This window comes from Pholcus phalangioides, unplaced genomic scaffold (genome assembly GCF_987345545.1).
Source record: "Pholcus phalangioides strain wild (caught in Gottingen) unplaced genomic scaffold, Ppha-v1.0 ptg000011l_1, whole genome shotgun sequence".
Taxonomy (NCBI): domain Eukaryota; kingdom Metazoa; phylum Arthropoda; class Arachnida; order Araneae; family Pholcidae; genus Pholcus; species Pholcus phalangioides.
In genome coordinates this window covers 17,240,485-17,266,859 of record NW_028301604.1, presented here as the reverse complement: position 1 = coordinate 17,266,859, position 26,375 = coordinate 17,240,485, and the positions used below count along the sequence as shown (strand labels likewise).

Here is a 26,375-nt window from a genome sequence, read left to right as displayed (position 1 = left end):
AATAATCCAATCATCCGTTCATGAAAATCCTATTGTGGTTAGTATAAAAAGCGTAGTGACATTTGAATTTTTAAAACATTATTTTAGAGCAAAGGTAGCCAACCTTTTTCTATAAGCCATGCCAAAATCAAGATTATTTTCAATGTACCTGTCACTCTAGAAAGTTTGACAGGCAGACCATACGTCCGATTTTTACGGATCACTAGCGTTCTCTCCGTTCCTGCAAAATATTGTTCGGCTGTCCTCTTATTTTCGCAAAAAATTTAAGTTTGTCATTCTGTTGAGTTCTAAATTGTTCTTATCTTCAAGTCATAAATTTCATATGCAGATTATGCATAAAATCGAAATGCAGATTGTGCATTACGTATATCGGTAGTTTATCTTATCTACACCATGTGTTGGGAATAGACACCGGAACCTGAGGACTCGTGGTGCTTGGGCTCCACCTTCCCAATAAACATTGTAAAAGGGCTCACACCCCCCTCCAAGAATTTATGGATATGCAATGTAATTGTATTATACAATGCATGCCCCCATGAGGATGACCCTGAACTTCGTACACACGGGACGTCCAGCAAATATGCCCAAAAATCAAAAACCTAAGAGAAACGTATTGAATAGAAAGCCATCATAATTATTATTTTAAGAGTGCCTACCATACTAAATATAGGTTTGGCAGCCTACAAGACCATCGTTCATAAGAAAAGGATTGTTTAAAAGTTGGAGAGAATTTCTTTGATTGTGTGACAAATTTAATAGAATTTCTTTGATTGTGTGATAAATGGAATAAAATTTCTTCGATATTTGAAAAGTGCCACTCCTGATACTATAGTGCACCACGGGTTGGCCACCCCTGTTTTAGAGGATTGCAACGCTTACACTGATGCGGCACACATTAGATTCTTTTTTTCGAAAAACACAACACAACAAAAACGTTATCGCTATAACTTTAACTTATCAATCGCATATTAATTAATAATGCATATAATTACCGTCATTTAGCAACGATTTTCGACCTGTAAGTTGCATCTGATTACGTGGATATTAAATTTTTTTTGGATAGAGAGAGTCAATGCGGTGCTTATATGCGTTGAGCTCACAGTAATTTTTTCTACACTTTGCACGTAAGATCATGCTGCTCTTATTCGGAGAAATACGGTAACTAAATGCATTCAGAAATTTCATGAGTTACAGCAAAAGTCCAGATATTGATCAAAAAATTTATGTGTATATGAGTGACAGAGAAACCCCAAGTCTTACTGTTCAGTATGTGGTGGATTTCTCATATTTACTCGGTTCAAGAGAGCTGAGATTACAAATGTAAAACACATCGTGGAAGCAAAATAAACTACTTTAATGTTTCCTAGCTCTTGCATATCCGTGTATGGCCTCATTGCATGTCCTTGGCTGACTTTAACACATCCGCTTCGGAAATTTACACTTCTTTCCCCGAAAAAAAAATGTCCACCTACACTTCAAATATGGACAACGAAAGGTGTCACGCCCCACCTGGTGACAGCTTATATAGAAGAGGTGATGACTCAACAGTACCACTTGTTTGGAATATTTTCTGCAATGGTACTACTCATTTGCTATTTTCTAACAATTTTTTCAATTTCTGCTGTCTTTGAGGTAAGTGTTGAACTAAGTTTGTGTGTGTGTTCACGGTCTTGAAAAATATTTTAAAATTCCTACGTACTACATTGTAGGAAACAAATAACAAAAAATGTGCCAGAATGTGCAAAAAAAAATTAGCATCAACAGCCAAAGTTATTTAAAATTAAAAAGGGAGGATTCATAGAGGATTCCGTGGATAAAAAAAAAAAATTCCGTAGACTATTATTCATTTTGCACTATTGGAAAAACTCATTCTAGGCATAGCAAATATGTAAAATGATTTTTGAAAACGGTGTTGATATATTTTAAGATGGTGTGAGAACAGGTCTGTTGCCATAAAAAGGCAACATTTTTTAAAAAATTTTATGAATTTTTTAAAATTTGTGCAAAGTAACCCATATTAGCTGGTTACTGACTTAATATATTGATTATTTCTCAGCAAGACAACGTTTTGGAGCACTGTCAACGCACTTAAAATTTATTGTGCTACCACATACTACGGGAAATTGACAGGAAATGGATTTTTTTGGCCTTGAATGGAAAAAATTATCAAAATTCACAAAAGTGTCACTCATCTCTGCTTAAATATGTGAAAAAATAGCAAATGATATAAATGAAATTCGGTATTATTTTGAAAAAAATCAAGAGTAGCAAACAAACAATATTCATTGTCAACGTGATAGGATCGATACTGAGATGAATGAAGCCTGAAACGAAGTAAAAAAAACTACTTTGGGGTAGCTTTTCCATGACTTTTTGGGTGGTGCAAAGTAGCCGCAGTTTTGCTCAGAACGTAACCATCAAATTACTATCGATCATATAATGATAAATAATCAGTGAATTACAACTTTATAGGTATGATTTAAAAGACAATTACTTCTACATATAAATAAACAACATTTACTTTCAAATTAAGTCGTTTTTTAACAGAAAAATGCAACTTTTCTTGACAATCAACGAGCACAAATATGTTCAGCATATGATATCCAAGTAGCGGATGCATCACTAACTCCAATATATGAGTTGACCGATAATGTCTCCTGCCAGGAAAAATCATTAGAATAGCCTCTAGGCAACGATGAATCTTTTTTTAGGACTGATGCAAAGTTACCCCTCCAGGTGCGAATATTTGCACATAATAGTTTCTTAATTTGAACCGTAATTTCTGGTAAATACTGGGATGTACGAATAAATTGCATCCAAAAAATAACGGTGATAACTGTATTAAGTGCCGTGATTTCATTTCAGTGGTTTTAGGAGAAAGTAAACTTATAGAACTATATTTTTTTCCTCAATGTAATGTTAAAAGAAATTTTCTATTTATGTGTGTGTTGAAAATCTTTTTATTCTAGGTTAACGCTCTATTATGGAAAAATAATCCCGGGCGATATAGAGGATACGAAACAGGATACGGATTCAGAAATATTTTTGATAACTATGGGAGTTATGGTGCCAACTCGGGTAACCGAGGAGACTGGGGATCGTGGAATATGTACAACTGGCCTAACTTCCGATGGGAACAAAATGGTTATAACAAGGGATCTAATTACAGACAATGTTACGACAATCGACAGTGCGCATGGGGTGAATGTTGCCGTATCACAAGTTATGGTGCCGGTTTCTGTGAATATAGAGGGCAGTACGGTTGTATGAATACGAAAGGAGGATGGCAACGTCCTGTTTATCCTCCGAATTACAAAGGTGGTAATCTTCCTCCAGGAAATATTGGTAGGTACAATCAATTAATAACTTCCACGAAGTTTTTTGGTAAAGTGATATGCCGCGAAATATAGCTCGAATAATAACGATGTAATTGCGTATACTGATAATAATAACACAGTAAAAACTCTTCTAGTTGGACACCTTCCTATATTGGATGGTTTTGATTGAAACAGGCAAAAATTATATAATCCTGAATGAGATTAATGTAAGTGTAATTCAGTTGTCCCTCCGTATTCGCTAATATGAAATCCGCGAATACCGAGGATCGACCGTATTCTATATATTGTACATTTTATGGATACACTTAGTTTGAGAAAATTGTAATGCAATCATTGGCGTCCAATCGTGAAAAGTTTCATTGCACTATTTATTATGTTAGCATAATAGTCCGAGGGATGAAAAAGCAATGATGGGAATTGGGTGAATTGTTTTATTTAAAATATAACATTTTTAAATCACATAAATAGAACAAAGTGTTAAACAAAACACGTTTTATCGTCAACCGCAATTTTGTTTTTTGTTGGAAACTAGAAGTAATCATTTTCTGCACGGGCATAAGAGAATTCTATGTAAATAATTTTTCTTTGCTATGTCTCGTTTTGGTACACTGGCTTCCAAAAGTTAAGCACGTGACTTATATAACATATAACAACACAACTTTAATCGTGTCCCTCTGTATTGGACGATTAGTGGAACAAAAACACGTGGTACTCGGGCGTACAGTCCTTTCATGTGGAGCCTTCGGTGCACGGTACTGGTGGGTATTGTCTTACCAAGTGATGCAACCAACAGTTGTGGAGATCACTCGTGAATTCCGATTGGCTACTATAGCAACTTTTTGATTATCAGAGGGGGTGATAACTCTTGATCGACCACGGGGGCGGCTCGAGAAAAAGCGGCTGTTTTTGGTCGACAAAGCTTTTTTACAGTGCCTCTTCTAGAATGGCACCCCCATGTTGCCGCACGGATAGCACAGCCCAAGAGTCGCCCCTGCGCGAACGGGCACAGGCAACACCCTATAGATAAGATATCTAGATACTCGAGTATCTAGTTGCGACCTGGATAGATAATCAGTTCTCTATATAGCCCAGACAATCCTTCTATTAAGGTTTCCTCCATACAGATATTGTGGAACAGTAGTTCTGGTGGGACATTTGCAATTTTTTCGCTGGGCATAGGGAATAAATTTTCAAATTTATTTGCCGAATGACTTTTTTTAGTACCATGAAATATTAGTTTGACAGCTATTCGCGGATGGCAATGTAAACCTGGCGTATGCTAAGGTGCCCACGGACACTGGGGTAAACGGAAACCAGTTTAAAGGGCCGCAAAGCTGTCTTTGCACCTTACCGCAAAATATCTGGGTCCGTCCCCGGATAAAAGTCACGAACATCTAGAACTTGCGCCAAACAAAACTCTCAGAACTTTTCAGACAAAGATCTACTAGATTAATTTATTTTTTCCGTCATTAAATATGCAGTGAAACCTCGCTACAACTATACTCGATATAACGATAAATCCCTCTACAATGATATTTTTTCAAATCTCGCTTGGAAATGCATATAGTCAAACTGCTGCCTCTCGATATAACGGTAATCCCCCTAGAGCGATATTTTTCCTCATTCTGCAGAGTATCGTTATATCGAGGTTGAACTGCATATAATATAATTATTCATGACATGTTATGATTGCATACTGTGTATTTAGCAGTTTATTCTACAGCTCGAGGAGGATTTTGTCCACCACAGAGAGAACAGATAACAGGACCTGTGCAGCTTTGTCGCTCTGATCACGATTGTGCAGTACCGAGAAAATGTTGTTCCGCGTATGGAAAACTCGCATGTTTAGATGCTGTTTTTACATCTTGATATTTTTTCTGAATTTTTAACGGCAGCTAGCTATTTGTGTAAAATACGTGTATTTATGAAACTAGAAAAATTATTAGTGTGTATTTCTGAATTTCTATTACTATCAATTCAAAAGTCTTTTTTGCCTTGGAAGTATTGAGGAAAAAAATTTACGATCCGCAAACTAATCAAAAACTGTTCAAATACTATCTATATCAATCGTTTTTCCGTATTTCCGAGGATATAACTTAATTTTTTTTTATACCAAAATGTGAAATCAATTTATTTAAATTTACTTTTTTATGTAATACGAATATTCCTGAAATGCCTGTGTACTGTGGATTATTGAGTATAATTTGATATAAAGTGAACAAAACGACTATTTATTTCAATAAAACTACGTGCATAATTTTTGTAGAGGTGTAATGTTTTATTCTTCAGAGTTAAGGTGCTTTTATATCATGTATTAAAACACTATTTAAATGATACTGATATTTTGATTACTGGTAGAATCAAGTCTGGTAGAAAACGAGCTAAAGCTTATCTTTACACGAGATTTCATGCTCCATGGAAAATTGCTGATGAATACTAATTTTCAGTTAGTGATGACAGAACTTTTATTACCATGCACGAAATAAGTATAGCACTCTAGTATGGTGGTATATGGTTTATGGGCATCTTTTTCTCAGCCACCTCGTTGGACATTTTGCCTGTTGTGGCGTTGTATTTGTATTAGTATATAGATTTTTAGATATTCAACGATTATTTTAGATAGTTGGAATTTTTTTATATGGTTCGGGTTGACTTTTTAATCGTAACACGCACATGATCTATTATCATGCGGTCCATGTTTACATTCATGGTTTTCCAAATTTTTTCCATCCGTGGTTATCTTGCTCTAGTCATCGTTTATCCATGCCTCCTGAGAATAGTTTTAAAAAAGAGCAAGGCAAGCAACTGAACGGTGAAAAATCAATAGCGACACCCTTAATGAAAGTTGAGAATCTTGACGCAAACTTTGGGCATTCCGGTTTGCATGATTTCAGTCAAGAAAGAAAAAAAAAGGGAGATCTACTTCCGTATTCGTATTTCTGCAAGTAAATAAACTTCTGAGGTGCTAGCGATATAGATATATTGGTTGGACTTGTTGGATAAAATTGGACCTAAAGAGTACAGAATTCGTCCTTCGCGCACCAACAAAAGTAGTAGGCAACGCCCACGTTATGTAGAGAAGAAATAAGAATTGCCATAAAATGTTTGACAATTAAAACGTCGACAATAATATGAATGAATGCTGTTTGTCCAGAGACGACAGACCGTGTAACCAGCAAAACCAGTGTTTAGACCAACGATTGAGTTTCTCTAAAAGCCTCCGGCTCGTTACATGCGTATCGTATCGTATAGCAACCCCTTTAGTTCGTTGTATATACGTACGTACGGGTGAAAAGACATGAAGGCCGCGGAAACAAATAGCTGCTGCTAGCATTCTTTTTTTTTCTCATTTTCTTCTTCTCTCTTCTCTCTCTCTCTCCCTTTTCTTACCTTACTATTATTATTAATAATCAGCACGTAACTAGGTTAGTAAGTCCGTCAGCTCAAAGCTACAACTATATAAGTGAAGCTTTCTCTCACTTCGGGTTCATGAAGTATAATTTCTGATTCGTAACTGATCACGATTTCGAAAATTAATTCAGGATAAAAATACAAAAAAATAATTTTTGGTTACGCAATCGAGTGAATTCCATAAAAAGAAAAAATGCATATGCACGTGTTGATGTTTGCGTTTGCTTTGGTATACGATCAAGTGTCATCGCAGAGTAAACCGTTTCCTTTCGGTGGTCCGCGGCGAAGAGTTCTTCCTGGTCAAAGGTCATCCGGTTGCGCGGATTGTGCTGAAGAATTGAAACAGTGCGTTATGAGTTGCTTGGAAAAATATGATTGTTCCGAAATGAATGTCAAGGGTAAGAAGCAGATTTTACGTTATATATGTTACCGAAAATTACTCGAAGTATATTATTTAGATTTTTAAATGATCCATAAAACTGTAAAAAACATAATGAAACTCATCATTTCAGGTTTTTTTTTTCGTTTTTTAAAAAATTTATCTCATAGACCCACTGACGCTTCACTACTTCTCTTTTTGAAAGAAATACATTGAATATTTCCAAAATGAGTTGCAAAATTATGTGGTGATACAACGGTCGAGAAAAACGACAATAATTCTTCATTCTATATTTGCAGTTGAAAGTTTTAAAAACAATTCAATTACACAGTAAATCGTACTTTTTTTTTTACCAAATGCATTTTATCTCACTCGTTTATTTTTAATACATCTCAACATAAATTTTAACATTTTATATTCTTATAAGAGCTTGTCAAGCTTTACTTGACCTATCCTAATAGGGAATGCGAAAATTAAATATTCGTTAGATATCGGAGTCCAGCTGAATAGATTCGAGGCGAATATATGCATATAATAATAAAAAATACATGTATCAAGAGTATTGAAAAAAACAAAATATGTAAAACACACACATAAAATTGTCAGACAATACAAAACCGTATAAAAAAAAAGTAAAAATTTAACAAAGAGGTTATTAATATAAAAACTTAAAAATTGAAGCAAGAACTAAAAATCAAAATGAGCAGTAATTAATTGCCCATTTACAAAAATAAACCACAATAGTGTAACACAAACATTCATAATTTTACCTTCCATATTCAAGGTACCTCTCCAGAGATGTTTTAATAATTTTTATATACCGTAATCTTACATTCTTATTTTTCAATAAGTTTAGTAAATTCAGGTTTCTTTCATTAATTGGAATAACTTTTTCTCGCTCACTGTTCCGAAATGAACAATCATACCTATATAGTGCTCACGTTTCACATTTCGACAAGAACAAAATATACATCGATCGTCTTTTTTATGATACCATCCTTGATAAAATCCAAGGGCACCATGGTTGTTTGTAAAGTATAGATTTAAGTAAAACTTCCCCCTCAATCCTCTTCAGACAAACCTTCGGAAATATTTGAAATACGGGTCGGCTTTTATCAGAATTTTCCCACTCATATTTTTTTGCCACACATTACCGATTTCTTTTTTCAACAGAATTTTCACCTGATATTTATTCATTTTTACATCATAACTTATATGGTTATGACAAAAGAAGGCTAAAGTTATGGTCCCCCATGTCTTCTAACTTTGACATGGTTTGACGTGGGGGAGGTAAAGTTGTTGCCCTTTACCTCCGACATACAAATATACAGTAGGGGAGAAGGGTACAAATCCGCCACCCTGGGCAATTTCGCCATCCCATTTTACTGGCTCTCGTGTTGTTGCTAGGCGCGAGCGAGTTAGGCACTGACCTAGAGGGAGACACGGGAAATTTCAGTCAGTATCGTAATTGAACCTGTTACTTCTAGTGTGTGTGCTGTTTGCAAATAAGTAAATTTTCCTCATTGTTCTATAGTTTTCACTATCTGTTCAACTTGTGACCTTCGTAGAAAGGCGAGTATTTTCCAGTTTCGCAAGAATATAAACATATAGTGCACATTATCAGGTACTTGGTACGAAAATTTCATTTGTTTTCGTCCGGTGCTTTGCCAGCTGTAGGGTCCACTAGTTGAATTAAGGCAATTCCGCCATATGGCGGTATTGCCCTAATCCAACTAGTAGTTATTGAAGATGAGAACGCTGTTTCTGAAACGGCAGATGCCACTGTAACCAGCGCAACTCATTCAGTACCAGAAGACTTGTATACTAATCCTCAACCTGGCACATCTTCGGAAAGGTAATTCTAAAAACAATTGAAGAGCTCTAACCAAAGCCAACAAAAGACCCTGGACCCAAAACCAAAACTGGTAAAAAGATGGAAAACAGCACTCAGTTATTTCAACATCCTCATCCTATGAAGTCAGTTCTTGAAGACAGTAAATTACAAAAAGAGTTGAAAAAAAAGAAGACACTAAAGTTAATTAGACACTAAAGGAATTAAAAGAAAAACAGCGAGCGTTCAAGAAAACTAAGGTCGATAATAAGACCGACAAAAATAATAAAAAAAGTTGAAAATAGACAGGGTTCAAACTGAAAAAACCAAAATCAACACAAAAGTCAATAAATTGCAGTCTAAGAATCTTAAAAAAAAACCAGCTAAGAATTATGACAGGAGGAAGCTCAACTTTGATCAGTCATCGTCAGAAGATATTGACGAGAAAAGTCTATGTGACGGTAATGAAGATGATGACGCTTTTGGTTTATTTGATCCTGATGTTGAAATGTGTATAATTTGTGGAGAGTTTGGCAATAACGAACTTCGGTTCCGCTGCATTATGTGCTCAAAGTGGACTCATTCTGAATAAGAGGATACGACTGTCCAAAAAGTTACATTTGTTATTTTTGCACACGCCCATAAACATTTTCACTTTTTATTATGACTTGATAGGCCTATTACGGCCGTATTCACCAACACAGTTTCAACTGCAATCGCAGGTTAAACGATCAGCGATCGACACGGATTGGTTAAAATCCTTAATTTAACCAATCCGTTTCGATCTTCAATCCTTCCACCTGCGATTTCAGTTGAAACTGTGTAGGTGAATACGGCCGTTAATATTGTCATCTCCTTCACAACATAACTCTGAATTTAAACTAATTGCTGGGCTAAATGTCTAACTTTTTTTGTAATTTTTAATAAACATACGTTTTTATGTACAAAATAGATATATACTTATGTGGGACACGCTTAATTAAAAAAAAAACACCCCTGCATCGAATAGATTTAGTTTATGGCGGAATTGCCCCACTATATGGAGCAAATCCGCCACTTTGCACAAACTTTTTCTTTTTAATATATCTAAGTTATAAAATAAGAATTGTTTTGTTCAAAAATAACAAAAGGTATAGAAATGATTTATTAATGTGTTTAAACATAAAAAAAAATATTTTCAGTTACTTTAAAGTCCGAAAAAATGTTTTTGTCTTAAGGTTGTGGAATTACCCCACTCTTCCCTATACTACAATATAATTTTAAACATGCACAAAATTCTTAGCAATAAAATGATAAAAAAAAAACCCCCAAACGTATTAAAATCTTGAAGGTTTTAATGCAAAATTTTCTCGAAAACATGTCTAATGTTGAATTACAAGGTCAGCCGCTTGTTAGAGAAAGAAGGAAATGAAGCAGGTCATACCTGAAACCTTTTATGATGGATAAGAACGTCAAGTGGAACGTAAATAATAATGATAATAATAATATTAAAAGAGTTCACAAATATCAGAAGTTTTAGGTGAGAAAAACGGATGAATGTTTGTTGGAAAAGAAAGAAGACATGAAGTAAAGAAAAGTTCAGATCTTCAAGGTCAAGAATAATGCCTCTACACTGTTTTTCAAACTGTAGATGCATCTTCAAATTTGCCGGAAGTAGATGAACATCTCAACGTTTCAGATCTAACCAGAATGATAAGTCAGCCACTTTGAAGAAAACTATCAATTGAGCTATTTCTATTCCCCCACTCGTTACTCATTGAATAAAAAAAATATGTACCTAAATTCTTCTATAGCGATAAGATTTACGAACAGATTATTGCTCCATATATTATACTCTATATCATTAATATTTCCCATCAGACAAATCAATCAATAGCTGTACAGGAACATTTCGTTCATAAATTTTTTTTTATGACAGACCCCATACTAGTTTTGCATTTCAAACTCAACTTATAAGAATGAATAGCAAATATGAATAATATGACAGCCATTCATATGAGAATTAAAGAATTTTATTTGGTTATATTTCTAAATAACTTTGTGACATACACATTTAAACGTATTTTGTAATGACATAAGTGTCACAACAGACAATAATACTCTGTCGTTCTGCGTAACTTTGTAAAATAGGAGAAAGTGCGTTTTGAAAGTGAAGGAAAGAAAACAAAAGAGCGATCGATTTTTTCGATTATGCCAAATTAGATGTCGGAAACTGAAATGAAAAAGAAAATTAATGCGTAAAGGGTTATTTTTTTATCTTATCATCGTATATAATCGTTTCATTATTTGATTTAATTTTTTTTTTCAGTCACTGCTATCAGTTTTAGTCAACTGTTGCAGCTATGATTTAAAAAAAACAACAAAAAAAACAACCCATTAATCTACCAGGTACACGCAACCGGTTTCAACATTAACCTCATTCTTAATGCGTTTATGTATGCACCAAAGTTATTTTCCAGTCGGACCGAGTATGACTATTTCTAGTGTTACTAGAGGAGTAGTCGGGTTTTAATGCTAAATTAAAGCACGATATCAGTCTAGATTCTGTTTCTAGATCAAGAATATATATATACATACACACACACACTCGAGAGAAGAGAGAGAGAGAGATAAGTTTCCAGGTAAAAATAATTCATTTCTTTTCAAATAAAAATTTATATCGGGAAGTGCAAGCATACATTTTTATAATTTTTGAGTGTTAGAAGTTTGTGGCTAAATAAGTGTGTGGGAACCGGATATTAGTGCATTTTTAAGAAAACATGTGACATATACTTATTCCATATACATATACCTTATACATATACTTATATCCGGTAAAAAAACTGAATGAGCAATATAAGAAGTGCGGGATAATGGAATAGTCTGGAAATATAGAATACCTTATTTACTTCACCTTCAAAACCTTCAATTACGGCCACTAAGTGAAACAGAGATGAACTATCAAGTGAAACAGTGATGTACTACGGTATTCTTCAATGACTACGGTACTTCAAAATGCCTCCATGATACTCTGCAATCAGTATCGCTCGATTTGAACCATCATTACGTCTGCTATAGGAGAGGATTTGTTTCCGATTTCCAAAAAAATTAACTCGAAAAAGTTTTCAAAAGACTTGGAAGAGTGCGTGTGTAGCAATTTGAAACTAAGCACAATGTATAGTCTATATATAAAAAAAGAGTTAAATTTTTTATCCTCCTGTGCTCATAGCGATTTTTTCAGATTAGATGGGACGCTATTTTTTCAAAGATGCAGGGTGTCAAGTTTTTATATAGACCGACATAAATATCAACAAAGTTCGGCTTCGTACTATCTAGTGTACCACGTAAAGACGACACAAAACATTTCCTCAAATTTACGGAAAATAGAAAAGGAGAGGTCCGGGAGAAAAATAATGTTTGTACCGTTCTCTGTGTGAGCCTACTATAATAGTTATGGGACAGACAAAGGAGATCGCATCTGTGATTTCTCGAGCAAAATATGAAATTTTAATTTTTTATTGTCATAGGCTCATTAAATCTTGTGTTGATCAATCTTCGTTAGTTTTTTTCATTTTTAACCCCCAATTCTAAGTTACCACCCAATCACATTTTTTTTTAAATTCCCCTTATTACTTATTTTTAAAACCACACATTTGTCAATGCAATGACAAGAACCCAAATTTTATAAAAATACAGGTTCCAGATTCTTATCATCTCTCGAATTAGAATAATAATAAATAAATAAATAAATAAAATAAAAAATAGAGTACAAAAGTAAATAAAAATGATATTCCTTAGTCTCCGCACTTCCTATATTATTTGAAATAGTGAATGAAAAAAAGAAACATAATGAATTCCTCATTATGTTGTTTTTATTAAAAATATAAATAATAAAGGAAAATTAAAAGAATGGGAATATTAAAAGAAAAGAAAAAGAAAAAATGTGTAAGAACGTGTTTGTCTTGAAAGTGAGACAACAGTTAATTCGGGAAAGTGAACGTCAATTATATGCGGTATTCGATTGCTCCGCTTCCGATGGTAAAATAAAATAATAATTATGATATATAAAGAGGAAGAAAATAATAATAATAATAATTTGTAAACCTCATTTTATACCAGTGCACCTGCCATGTTGACCGCGGCCATGAAAACTGACCTTCAACACCAACGTTGGTCGAATTCATCTTCTTCAGAAGACGGACAGGAAAAAAGAAGAACGAATCAAATTATAATATTTCAGCATTTAAACGGAAGAAATAAAAACCGGCTTCTCTATTTCGTGAAGTCAATATGAATACTAAAAACTTCTTTCTCATTTCGAAAGAAAGAAAAAAAACAACAGTTCTTCAAGGTCAAGTCATAAAGAGTATTTACACCTATGATACTCCGTTAATGAAGTTTCCCATTTTTCACATTTTTAGATTACTGTCTTTGCACTACGCGAGATATTTTTTTTCAAATTTTATTCAATATACAGCAATATTACAAACATTATTTTCGTTATTTTTATGCTTCGGCTAACGAACATTTTCGTTGATACGGATGAACGCGTTAACATAAAACAGCTCGTAGTGAGCTGAATTTTACCTGCCAATCACATTAGAATTACTGTCTTTCGAGCCAACACCATCTATAGCAGAAGGCCTTCGCGCAAAGCCTTGACGTCACTGAAGTAACCCATTTCACCTGTAGCCATTGGCGACATATTTACCTTTTTTGCAGTATATTCAATGACTATAGGCGAAATGGACTTCTTCAGTGACGTCACGAGCTTCGCGCGGAGGCTTTCTGCTATAGATGGTGTTGCTCGAACCCGATTAACTTATGTCCAATTTTCTCCAGATGTACCTTCATTTCCCTTTCTGAAAGCTTTTTGAATGATTTCATGTATAATGAAAGATTCAGCTAATAGAAACTGCATTAAAAAGAATAGAGCCTATATTTTCTCAGAGCACAAGTTATTTAAGCGTAAGACTCTTAAAGGCAGGTCTTCCACTGGAAGCGACAACATGTTGCAAGCTACGCGAGCGGCAACAGCTGACATTGAGTCCGACGATAAAGGGCGTCTGACGTCATCAGGAGCGGAGATACGGGGGGCGGGGGCATGGCTCATTTGCCCCACCCCCCAGCGTCACTGACTGAGTCTACTGACCTAAAACGTATGCATATGTATGAATTGATATAATCATCATCCTGCCCCCCCCCCAGTATCATCATAGTGCCCCCTCATGGCCATTGAAGTCCATCCAGACCTTTAGACGTCGTCCAATGAAAGAGGCTTTTACATGTTACTCAGTTCGCAACTCGTGTGTTCGTCAAATAATCTTGAGAAAATATTGACAAACTAAAATTTTCGAGAAAATTTATCAATAAATTTATTTATTTATTAAAATCCATACTTAATAAGATATCTACACAAACTCGGAGGCGTTCGTTTTCTAAATAAATGAGTAAATAATTATATTTCATCTATTACTACTTAGCATCACAACCCATAAACGGCAATTATCTAATTCAGCTTCCATATTCATGTTGGGAAGAAAAGAGAGAGAGAGAAAACCCGAAGAGAGGAGGAAAAAAAACGAAGTGAATATATATAGCGAGAAAAAAGTAAACAATCTTATTGCGCCTGCGCAGACGGCAAGAGCCTTGCGACCGGCCCCATGTAAATTATTAATTAACAGCGTTCGTTGCTTTTAAATGTTTCTATTTTTCGGACTTTTACCAGCTCGCTTCGGTAGATCATAATAAATTATTGATAGAAACTAGACTTTATCGCTCTCTGGACTTTAATTGTAACATAATATTAATTAAAATGGCACGTCGGGAACAGGTAAATAAAAACGAGACCAATAAATTTTATTGACCATTTCTTCATTAAGGCGACTGCCTGCTTTCAAAGACGAATATCACAAACATTTTTGAAGTTCATGTTATGTGTTCATTTGAAAGTGCAGTTATTTTTTTTTTCTAGAATCAAAAACTGTTTCATTTTTGCCTCTACAACAACTAGAAGCGAAGTTATTGCCGATGAAGCAAAAAGAATAAATCCGGTAAAATGGAACTAAAAAACTAAGATCTAAATCCTGTGATGAAATTTTTGAATGCGTTCTTTGACGATTTGTTGTTTTTTTTTTGGGCTTTTTCACTTTACGAAAAATTTCATAGCTCAAGCATTTTCAAAATATCTCTATGAAACTTTCTCACTGTATTTTAGACAGCTCAGGTTGTGCCATGAACTAAAAACCAATCAATATGTTTGAAAGTTTTAAATTTACATGATTTTGAATTGAGAATATCAAGTATTTTTAACGAAAAATACTTGATATACTATACTTAATACTATACTTATTTTTTCACGTAAATAACCATATCTCAAAAAGTTTTTACATAATCCTAAAACTTTTAGTCCATTGCACAGAAAAATATCTGAGCAATAATCTGTGTGAGGAACATGTTAATACAAGCAGCAGTTTTTAGTGTACAATGCCTAGCAGAAGTACTAAAATATGATAATTTTACATATAAAACTGACAATAATTCTTTTTTTTGCCAAAATATTCACAAAAAACATTTAAATTTATACTATATCTAAACCAAAACCACATTCATTTCACCCAAAAAAGACTAAAAAAGAAGAAAAAAATGTACCCCGAAGGCAGTCGCCTTAAAAGCTCTTGTAAAATTTCATATTTGAATATGCCTTCAATCAGGGTGTGACGATTTCAAGATATTTAATGGACTTCAAAGAAACTTGCAGCTGTAATTTAAAAAAAACAATCACACATTTATCATACATGTAGGTGTGGTCAACTGTATGTCTACACCTGCATACTTTTTTCATGCATTTTGTAACTTCTTACCTTGCGTATAGTAATAGAAATTGGTGTTCATTTTAAGTGTGAATAATTATTATTTTCTTCCACAGAGGGATTTTGTCCATTGGGTGAGAAACGCCCCGAAAACTGTTCCGTGACATCCTCATCATTTTTGAATGTCTGTAAAACAGATACAGATTGTCCAGGAACAAAGAAGTGTTGCCAGAGCAGTTGCAGCAAAGTTTGTGCCAGTGCTTTGCCGACTCCTCCACACCAGTCTAGTGGTAGACGAACAAGGCCTTCTTTCAAGAGAGGCTGAATCATCAATACCATCTGCTGATTCCTGTCAATAAGCTTGAAAATGAAATCAGGGGGAACTGATCATCAAGAATTATCGTATTCAAGCGCTGAAACAGTTCTGTATTTGTCTATATAAAACTGTAGTTAACAGTTTCAGTTTGTGAAACTTCATGTATTTTTTATATATATTATAATGTATCTAATGTATAATTTTTTTGAGTTTGAAGATCTTTTCGAGTAATTGGAACATTTTAATTTTTGAAAGACTACTTTATCGGAGAGTATGCAGGATGTCCCAGAACTCCAACCCTATGATGAGGGGGGGGGGGAGGGTTGATAGGACTCGTGAAGGCAAGTAATTTTTCCGAAGGAAGCTAGGGTCACAAATGTGACTTTTTATAGCATGTTAACATGGAATTTAAGCCACTGGTGCCAAAAAAGGAGTGAGTAACCCTGAGAGTGAAAAGGAAAACATTTTTTTAAAAAAGCTGTAAGCCGGGATTACACCATAAAAGTTTTATAAAAATTCTTTTATAAAACTGGAAAAATGCTCGGATAAGTTTATCGGTTACATTCGAGCAAATGCAACTGATCAGCTTATTGGTTGCATTTGCCAAGTTTTAGAAAAGAATTTTTATAAAACTTTTATAGTGTAATCTCGGCCTTAGAGGGGAAATGAGACGATTTTTCCCTCCGTAATTGCCTGTGTGACTGGAAAAAAGAGTTTTCATACCTTAAATATACCTGATATTTAAGGTATTATAAGAGTTTCATACACACTGTGTATGAAATTTCTCTAATGCTCTTCATGATGTGAGCAAGGTTGCCATATTTTCGAGATTTGCTGAAGTGGGAAAACGCACGTATCCCTCGGATAAATAGGATGCGACAAATCGCAGAAATTGTTTTGATTTGTATATATGGTCTCTCATTTTAGAGGCACGATTTGGAGACATCGTGTATACTACGATCTCCCCCCTCGTCTATATATTGGAAACTTCTAGAACTATATATATATATATATATATATCAGTATATAATTTTGTATTGAAATTTTTCTGTTGTCAAACGTCTATTGTAAATAAAACAGATTTTGAATTTTTTGATTGGTGCATAGTCAACTGAAACCTCATTTAAAAATTGACTGACACTCTGAAAGAGTTTTTTCTTTAAAGAATATTTTCAAATCTTCGATTTTAAAATTCTCATTGACGAGCGGCTTAGATTTTCTGAACATTATTCCGTGGTGGTCAAAAAAGCGAATAGAATGCTCGGTTTCATTCTTAAAAAGTTCTCTTCGCGTTCTTTTAACGTCATTCTTCCGCTTTTGGTTTCGCCGCAAGGTTTTGGAGACCATACGTACAGAGAGACATAAAATTGGTAGATTTGGTTGAGAGGGAGTGCAGAGAAGAGCTATGCGTGCTCTAGTTGGCACCCGGGGCTTGAACTATAGAGAAAGACTTCATTTTTTGAATATGTTTACATTGGAAGAACGTAGGTGTCCGGGGTGGGGGATATGATCGAAGTGTATAAAATTTTCAACGGGATGAATAGGATGGAACATGAGTTATATTAATACACCGACAATATCGACTGCTTCGACAAGGGGACACCACTGTTGATTGGTAAGGGTTGTGTCCATATTGTGGTGTCGCAGGGTGTTTTTCTCTAGTAAGGTTGTTAATAAATGGAATAGCTTATCTCCGGGGGTCGTGAATTCTAATACAAATGACATATTGGGATAAATAGAGAAGCTATCTATGCTAGATGAGACAACCATAATCTTTTTTATGAGCAGTGTATTATATACTACTAATTATTAGTTTTTTTTCGTCGTATGTGGGCTCTTATATGACGAAATGGGTTGCTGTATTTAAGTTAATTTGTCATCCATATTTTTTACGGGCATATTTTTTTCAACCACCGGTTGGGCAATTTGCCTGTTTGGGCTTTTGTGTATGCATTTGTATATTTTGTCTTTTCAAAAATTTCCTTTATATGCTTCATCTGAGAGAGATATTTCATTTAGTAAAGTAAAATTATCAATAAAAGGCAGAATTTTTAATACGCCTGGAATTAAGTAACGATATTTCTTCAATATAAATTTATTCCGTCATTCCAAGGTTATTACTTTATTTTTTAACCTTCTGTACCCCGCTTATGGTACTACAAGGTGTTCCTTGGTTTAAGTAGATATTTGAAGACACGTAGAGATTCGAAGGGATTGAAAGGAAATATAGATTGATTATTTTCTTTTTAATCCGTTGGAGATGAAAAAAAGTGCTAAAAACATACGGCAAATGTTTCATTATTTGTATTCAGATTATTTGTGGAAGTAAATACCCGGAAATTATAGAAGGATTCTTCTATATTCTCCACCACTACATTCTACAAATGCTGTTCTATTTTTGTCGGTAATTAACGTAGACGGAAGTATTGAGACTTTATTGCTATCGGGCTTTGTTTTATTTTCAGTCGATACTTAAAACCTGTTGCTATTTTCATTATATCGCAGGAAATTTTAGTTTCAAGATTAGTTTTCAGTTCATTTATTGATTAACTTTTTTACCTATATCTAAATTTAATGATTAAAAACTGAAATGAACGTTTCATTTAAAAATAGCGTACTAATCAGAGAGAGAGATGGAACTTCATTGTTCGAGATTATATATATAATTTTGAGTGTTTTTCTGTCTCAAATATTGTATTATTTAGAAGTCTTGTACATGTGCGTGATTTGTGTGTGGTAAGTTTCTAAATCAAAACAATTTGAATCATTTCCACCAAACATTTATTTCCTTTAGTAAGGTCACACAGGTTACACATCGCATATGCCAAGGAAATGCATTGGCCCCCAAGATACATTTTCCATCAATGCTACATGAAACAACAAAGAGAACAACAGTAAGTGTAAAATATACTCACTGAAAAAAAGGAATGTTTCATTTTTCTTGATATTTCATACAAATTTTTCGTGTTAAGTTTTTTTTAAGCGAGTCAAATGCATTTTCTGGGTGTACAAAAAATTTTGTGACATCGTCATTTACAAAAGCACATTGACCTTTTTAAAAGGTTTTCTTTTCTTTTAAATATAATCTATTTGCACAAAAATATAACAATACAAACGTATCTAATCTCTTTGATTCTTTTTAATCAAAATAATTTACTAGAAGGATTTGGAAATGAATTTATATGAATGGAATCTCAAGGAACATTATAGATTATTATGTCTTTCGGAAAAAATCAAAAACATTGAAGGATACAAATATTGTTGTTAACTTGAATTTGAACGACTTTCTGGGTTGATATTCTCATGTTGTGTACGTGAGGGCCAATGCAAAAGCACCGTGTATTTTAGGTTAAATTTTTGATAATACAGCTTTTCCAAACACAATGAACACTTATAACTGATAAAGAGGATGTTTTTTCAAACACACAGACAAATATCTCGAAAGATTTCTGAAAGTATGAGAGAATATTCCGGAAAAAACACTTGGCGAAATACATTCATACACACAGAGTAATAATTTTTAGGAGTTTTCAAACACATATATGTATATGTTCCGCTGAAAAAGTTCGGAAGAATCGTTTTGAACGAACTTTTATTTTCTCGTTCATCCTAAGCAAGAAAGCTTACTACATGCATGCAATGGTTTTTTTTTGTGTCTCTTTAGCACAAAGTTAATCTTTAGAAATAAAGAATTTCGATAATTACAGTGACAAGAATACTTATTTCAATGTCTAAAATACTCTCACTGGTGCAAAAAACTTGGAAAACGTACACTTGAAAAAAGTGCAACGGAAAACGAATAAAACAAACAAAAATATAATTTCAAAAAAAAAATTATAACTTCTCTTGTAATGCATAGTTATTTGATTCATCAAAAGATTAACTTCCCGAATCACTTTATATATACATCGTTTTATTTGTATTTTCAGTTTATCGATAGATCAGGTTAAAGACGCTATGAGTTCAGAATTTTTTTTCTCGATATTTATGGAATAGCATTCATCATAACTGATCAGTCTCAGAAATGTTTTTTTTTCTCAATCGCCTTTGAACTCTTACTTAGCCATTAACCGACAGCACGATGATCGTATCACTTGGTTCCTCGTGGAAAATAAACGTGAACAATGTTATGTTCAATATTCCCGATAGGGTTTGAATCCCATTGACGCATTTAAGGTTTGTCGACACCTCTAGAGCAGTGTTTTCCCAATCTTTCTGAAAAAAATTACCAGAAAATATATGAAAAATGTGACGGACCAGTTGTGTCCCGTATTAAGGGACATTCCTGTAATTTTCATTGTTCCGATTTTTTTAAAACATCGTTTTTTCAACGATACTTATTTGAACTTATAATATTTATATACACACACACCAGCGTTTTCATAATATAAATTATGTTATGATAATTATGGCGAAAATTATAAATATCCTGGAATATCCATCTCACATATTCGTGAGGTTTACCGTTTTGTTGCCAATTTTTTTTTGAATTTTAATTATGATTGCTGATTGTACCTACTTTTGAAAATGTTTATAATGACAATTGATGATGCCCCGTATTTTGCAGATTATTATTTACGACCTCAGTTTACCGAATTTTACTTTTCTCAATGAAATATGGTCATCACATCATTTTTGAATATTTTTTTCCAGAAATACATTTTTTGTTTGTTCACCTCGATGATGTATGGTGAACCTAAGTATGAAGGTATAATTTTATTTTAACCCCTATGGATATCATTAATATCAGTTATAATGGATAAATTATTTTATGGAGTCTACGGGCCACCTATCCTATCGTCGTGGGCCGTAGGTTGAGAAACGCTGCTCTAGAGGGATGACTTGATGCGTTTTAGAGTTGAAATTTCATATCAAAGCAAGTACAATGCTGAACGCATCCATATGATACGTCTGTTTAAAAAAAAAAATTGAGTTTTGACAAGAAATCGAATAAAATAACTGTTATCTGTTCTTAGATACTGATCACGTCGTACTTTTAAATACTTCGTTTCAGAGCCAAAATTGTCAGTCCCTATATTAATATCAATATATTTATCCGTATTTTATATAAAATAAAATTTGAAAAATGATAGATAATATATTTCTTTGGAATGCATATATCGTTTATTAAATTTTCAATAATAAAACTTTAAAAAATAAGTTTTTATGATAACTTCTGAGAGAAAAGACTATACAGAGCGTATATAGAGGCTCTTAGACTGAAAATTATGTTAAATTACACAAACTATACATATATTATATATCGCTTTGAAAATCTGTCATGAATTTGCAACAACTCATTTCAATGTTGTGGTGGAAAACCAGTTTTCTAAAAATTTTAAGTGTATTTTGTTTTGTTATTAATTAATCATTAAAAAATTCCTATTGGTATATGTGGTTATTGGTGTTTTCAACGCACATGGTTGTCTGATATTCAAGTTGGAATTTTCTGAGCTGTCTACAGGAGTGGTTCTCAACCTTTGAAATCCCGCGGCCCGGTTGATTTCTTTTTCGTGATTGGAAGGCCCGATTAATGGGAAATAAATGGGTAAAATGAAACAAAAAACACTCACGGGGCGGTTTGACCAATATCAGGGCCTGGCGGTTGAGAAACACTGGTCTACAGCCTTAATTATCTATGAGGAAATTATGAAAATTTAGGAACGTATTTGTATTAGTTGATGAAAAATTATCGAGAGTTATTTGCTACATGATGTTTAACGATAGCGAACACGAAAAAAAAGCTGTTTCCATTCATTATTTCATTATTCGGATTTAGGTATTATTGAATTTATTTGGAGAAGCAGAAGGGAATAGTAAACACTCAAATGCAATGGGAACAATGAAAAATAAATTACTTTTATACACAACTTTTCTTCGTTGCCTAATACACACATTTTGATTTATTTTTGGTAGAATTTTACTTGAATTTGTTAAAATGTAAGAAACAAATGTAAAATATATCAGTTAAAATCATTAAGTGGTTGTGAATTCAAATTGCGGATTCGAAATTCATTATGAAAATACGAAAATAAACTCATTTTTTTTTCGAAAGAAATTGGTATCAAACACACTAAATTCCAAATTGAAGTTCTTGAGTTTCTTTTTTTTCTGTTTCACACGGTAAGCATTCGCAGTCGTTCTATCAAAAAACTTAAATAAAATACCAATAAAATGACATATTTCACGAGTAGCGCAGAAAATTTATGCGCGAATGGGCTTTTGATCGTTTCTCAACTCGTATCAACCCATACTTGCATCAAAAATTGTGTGCAATAACCCCCCTCATTTCATTGAAGTTTATTTTGCTTAGTTTCGAAGACTGGAACGGAACATTATTGAAGATTAAGTACACTTGATGCCAAACTTCGCTCTTATTTTTTATGTATTCAATTTCTCATAGTGCAGATTCTTGAGACTTGTTGAAAAAACATTCTCATTTGGAATAATTTATTCGATGCAGCATTTTTTATTTCTCGATGAAAATATGAAATTTTCAAATGTCTAATAACCCATTTTTGTCAATCATCGTTTTGAATTTATTTTCCATCACAATGAATGCCTCTCACTCTCCACACGAAGGCTCTAAATTTTTGTATTCTTTCAGAACATTACACGTAAATTACCATACTCTATTCCGCCAACAATAACGTAGTTTATTCTACAATTCTATCCACGTAGTGATTCAAGACCAGAAAAATTTACTGTATTTTTCACAAATCATTATCTTTTTGAAATCCGCAAAATTCCAACACATCACAATGTGAATGTTATTGCTCTGTTTCTCCCATCATCACATGGACAAAATTTTTCATTCTGATCGGAGCGGTTTATGGTCCAAACTGTGAGTTTCAATAAAAGTTAAAACGATACGGTTAATAAAAAGATTTGGAGAGTTTAAAATACTATTTGATCATCAATATCAATCAAATTTAAAATGCTCCTATAAACGTAAGAAGGTCTCAAAACATACAATAAACTGCTCCAAGACGTCATGTCCTCTCACAAATTTCGATATCTTTTAGAGCAATTCTATATTTCATCATCAGCTTTGAAAATTGTTTTACATTCTTACTTACAACCATACATTTATATTAAGAAAGAGAATTTATTTCAAGGAAAGTTTTACGTGTTACCTAAGCGAGATATAACACACACATAATATACCTGTATACAGAAAGATTATTTCCTTTTAAATTTATTTATTGCAAACATTTCCTTTATCAGATTTTACTTATAGATGTAATAACTATCAGATGTGTCTGTCACATCTAGTTGCTTTCCTTTTAAACATACTTTTATTTGAAACCTTTTATTTTTCTTCTACGTTTTTCTCAAAGCTCCAAACGGTTCTGTTCGGCAAGATTTCTTCGAATATTCAAATACAGAGAGAAATATGCTCAGAACATTATACACGTAATCAATCGCGTCTAATAGTCATCCACACACATACTGGAGAGATAGAGAAAAAGGACCTTCTATCACACTTTTCGAGTCCACAAACTATTGCAGTTACAAAGATGAATTCCTCAGTATATATATATTCATTTATATAATATATATATTTATATATAATTTTTTTCTTACTTTAACTTACGCACAACGTATCAACTTACACTAAAATTAAATAAAATCATCATAACTGCTTTGCTTCGTTTTGAGTTAATTTTACATGTCTCCAAATATACCGGCGAAGGTTTTTCGAAGGTTTCTCATCGTGTCTTCGGTATCTTCTGAACCTTTCTCCGTTTTCTCTGAATCCGTCTGCGAATCTCGGCGGAAAAGTGCGGATCCTGCAGATGGCCTTGTCTGTGGTCCACCTGCTAATATTCCAGTTCCAGAAGCGGCTGCCGGCGGCATCGATGACATTTCTTGAGAACCTTGCGAACCTCTTCTTGGTGGCGGAGGAAGATTTGGTGCAGGTCCTGGTGGTGGAGGACCAGGTGGAGGCCCACTTGGAGGACCTCGTGTTGCATCTTGACGTTGAGGCACTGGAGGTGGAACTCCAGGAGGCTATGATTTTAAAAAGTAGTATATTATATATACAGTAAATTAAAAAAAAATATTTCAATACACAGTTTTTACCATCATTCACGCCAATGAACATTAATACTAAAACTGCGGTAAAAAAGGAGTGAAATTTTGATGTTTTGAATTTAAGATTCTTTTACAGAGGTCTTCAACCCTTCGGACATTGCGGACTATCAAGCCATATTGCGGTACTAGGTATTGTATAGATAGGTGGTATTCAACTAACTACTCTGGGGCCGTTCAAGTATTACGTAAGCAAATTTTTAGCCATTTTTGACTCCCTCCGCCCCCACATTGTCAGCAAAAGACAGCAAAACGCTGACCCCCTCCCCCCTTGTCAGCAAAATTTCGTCATCAGCTCTGCCCCTCTGAATCCTAACTCATATTTTCATAAAGGGTGGTTGATGACGTAAGCATTATCCAAACCCCCCTCCCCCTTGTCATCAAAAGTCAGCGAATCGGAACCCCCCCCCCCCATCGATGATGACGTAATACTTGAACGGCCCCTCTGAGGAAAAAATGTTATTTCATAGTCCTCAGCATCGTATATACCTATAAGCAAATATCAATGAAATATCAGGTAATTCAAGGGATTGTTGGTCTCTCACACTTTTGTGAAAAAATATCAGTTATTCTAGTCGCTTTTATAAATTTTGCAATCTAAATTTTCCGTCATCAAATTTTAAATTTTTTTTCAAAAAGTTAATTAAAAAATATATATATATTATTCTATTAAAACCTCTTAGAGAACAAATCTGCCAATAATATGCGGCAGTATACAGGGTGTCCTGTAAGCCCTAAGTTCAGCCTATAGTATCATCAAAGTGTCGCCGTAGAAGTATAGTTAATATTTAAAAAATGTTCATGTGTTCAGAAATCACCCTGTGCCATTTTAGAGAGAGAAAAATACAGTATGTCACAAAATAAAAATCTTATACGGTCCTCCGTCCTCTAACTTCAAATTAGAAAGTTGTTGCCTTGTCTCTTCCGAGCGCAACAAAGAAAATCCCATGTTTTTAAGTGAAATATTCGCTGAGATAGTTGAATTCACAAAGCGGAGAAAAGTTGGGAAAGAACAGCATAAACTAACGGACAGTGCTTCGTTCCCTCATTTATGCCGTTCTTCCCAACTTTTCTCCAATTTTTCAACCAAAATCTCTCAGCAAATATCTCATTTAGAATCATGAAATTTTTTTGACCTCAAGAAAGACAGGACAACAACTTTCTGGTTGAAAGTAAGAGACCCGGGAGACCGTTTAAAAATTTAGATTTTTATTTTATGACACGCTATATTTTCGCTCTCGAAACTGGTGCAGTGATTTCTGCACATATTTTGAGCATTTTTTAAATTAGAATCATACCTGTATGACAAATGGATGATGAAATAAAGGTAGAATTAGGACTTACAGGATACCCTGTATAAACCACATTTGCAAATTCAGATAATTTTTGAAGATAATTTTCAGATATTTTTTCCTGTGGAAAATACGGTAACTTGTGAATCTGAAAAACTTAGTGACCTGCGTGGTTCATCGGTATTATTTGTTCATTTTAACGCTAATCAATGGTCGGCAGGCCATGGCAAAGTGCTCCGAGAGCCACAGGAGGTGAGCTGTGAGGTGAAGATCGCTGTTCTACACAGTTTTATATACAGTTAGACCCTCTAGTTACTACAATATACAGTTAGACTCGAAACTGACGGGACGGAAGAAAATTTCGGGATAGAGAGTTTTCGAGAAATAGAGTTGTTTTAGTAAGAAAGAAAAAACAGGCAAAAAATGGCGAAAAATTCCATTGATTAAAACTAAAAAATACCGTGCTATATTTTACTACATACTATTGAGATTATTGGGTACCGTACACAATCAATGTTCAGACGCAGTGTATGCAAATACACTAAAATACATTCGAATTTTTTTTCTGTTCTCAATTTTATTAACTCTTTTAAAAAAATCCATAAGGTTAGATTGATGCATACTTTTTGCTCTTTGAGAGCCTCCACAATTTCATCTATATTAGAAAGAGCTACAAATATTTTGGATCCAATCTTCTCAGTTTTCTCCAGAAAATGGTGCAGTGTTTTTAGATCATGCGTTCAGCATTTTTCACTGTTACTTTTTTCTAATTCCTCTGGAGCATCTTCTGCTGTATTTTCGTCACCTGAGTCGGCCATACATTCAGCAATGATTTCGGTATCAGTCAAGGTGCTGAGGGTTTGTAGTGAACTGTTCATTTGCGCAAAATCAGAAAATAAAATTTCTAGCCTCAAATGTTTTTT

The 26,375-nt window shown here is 33.9% G+C and overlaps 3 protein-coding genes across 4 annotated transcripts in view; 2 read left to right on the top strand and 1 right to left on the bottom strand.

Moving 5' to 3' along the window:
* Positions 1-1,566: 1,566 nt before the first annotated feature.
* On the top strand, positions 1,567-5,524 carry LOC149080149 (uncharacterized). Of its 2 annotated transcripts, none has more exons than XM_089238594.1 (3): positions 1,567-1,632; positions 2,970-3,345; positions 5,062-5,524. In XM_089238594.1, the coding sequence occupies exons 1-3, from the start codon at positions 1,576-1,578 to the stop codon at positions 5,205-5,207; spliced, it is 579 nt and encodes a 192-aa protein (XP_089094720.1). In that variant the 5' UTR covers positions 1,567-1,575; the 3' UTR covers positions 5,208-5,524. The 2 variants fall into 2 exon arrangements, with proteins under 2 accessions (XP_089094720.1, XP_089094719.1); XM_089238593.1 differs by having other exon boundaries at positions 5,047-5,524.
* A 1,239-nt stretch (positions 5,525-6,763) lies between these two features.
* On the top strand, positions 6,764-17,121 carry LOC149080148 (uncharacterized). Its single transcript, XM_089238592.1, has 2 exons — positions 6,764-7,147; positions 15,867-17,121. The coding sequence occupies exons 1-2, from the start codon at positions 6,943-6,945 to the stop codon at positions 16,073-16,075; spliced, it is 414 nt and encodes a 137-aa protein (XP_089094718.1). The 5' UTR covers positions 6,764-6,942; the 3' UTR covers positions 16,076-17,121.
* Positions 17,122-18,830: 1,709 nt separating this feature from the next.
* Syn (synapsin) overlaps positions 18,831-26,375 on the bottom strand; it is a 208,488-nt gene continuing 200,943 nt past the window's right edge. Inside the window, exon 12 of the mRNA XM_089238613.1 lies at positions 18,831-24,079. Within this exon, the coding sequence (XP_089094739.1) occupies positions 23,735-24,079 (345 nt within the window). The 3' untranslated portion in view covers positions 18,831-23,734. The remainder of the gene's footprint in view (positions 24,080-26,375) is intronic.

Bases quoted from the DNA above. Each gene is read 5' to 3' on its own strand.
- LOC149080148 (XM_089238592.1), top strand. From the start codon at position 6,943: ATGCATATGCACGTGTTGATGTTTGCGTTTGCTTTGGTATACGATCAA. The intron at 7,148-15,866 runs GTAAGAAGCAGA...TTTCTTCCACAG, and splicing joins TTCCGAAATGAATGTCAAGG to AGGGATTTTGTCCATTGGGT.
- LOC149080149 (XM_089238593.1), top strand. From the start codon at position 1,576: ATGGTACTACTCATTTGCTATTTTCTAACAATTTTTTCAATTTCTGCT. The intron at 1,633-2,969 runs GTAAGTGTTGAA...TTTTTATTCTAG, and splicing joins CAATTTCTGCTGTCTTTGAG to GTTAACGCTCTATTATGGAA. The intron at 3,346-5,046 runs GTAGGTACAATC...CTGTGTATTTAG, and splicing joins TCTTCCTCCAGGAAATATTG to CAGTTTATTCTACAGCTCGA.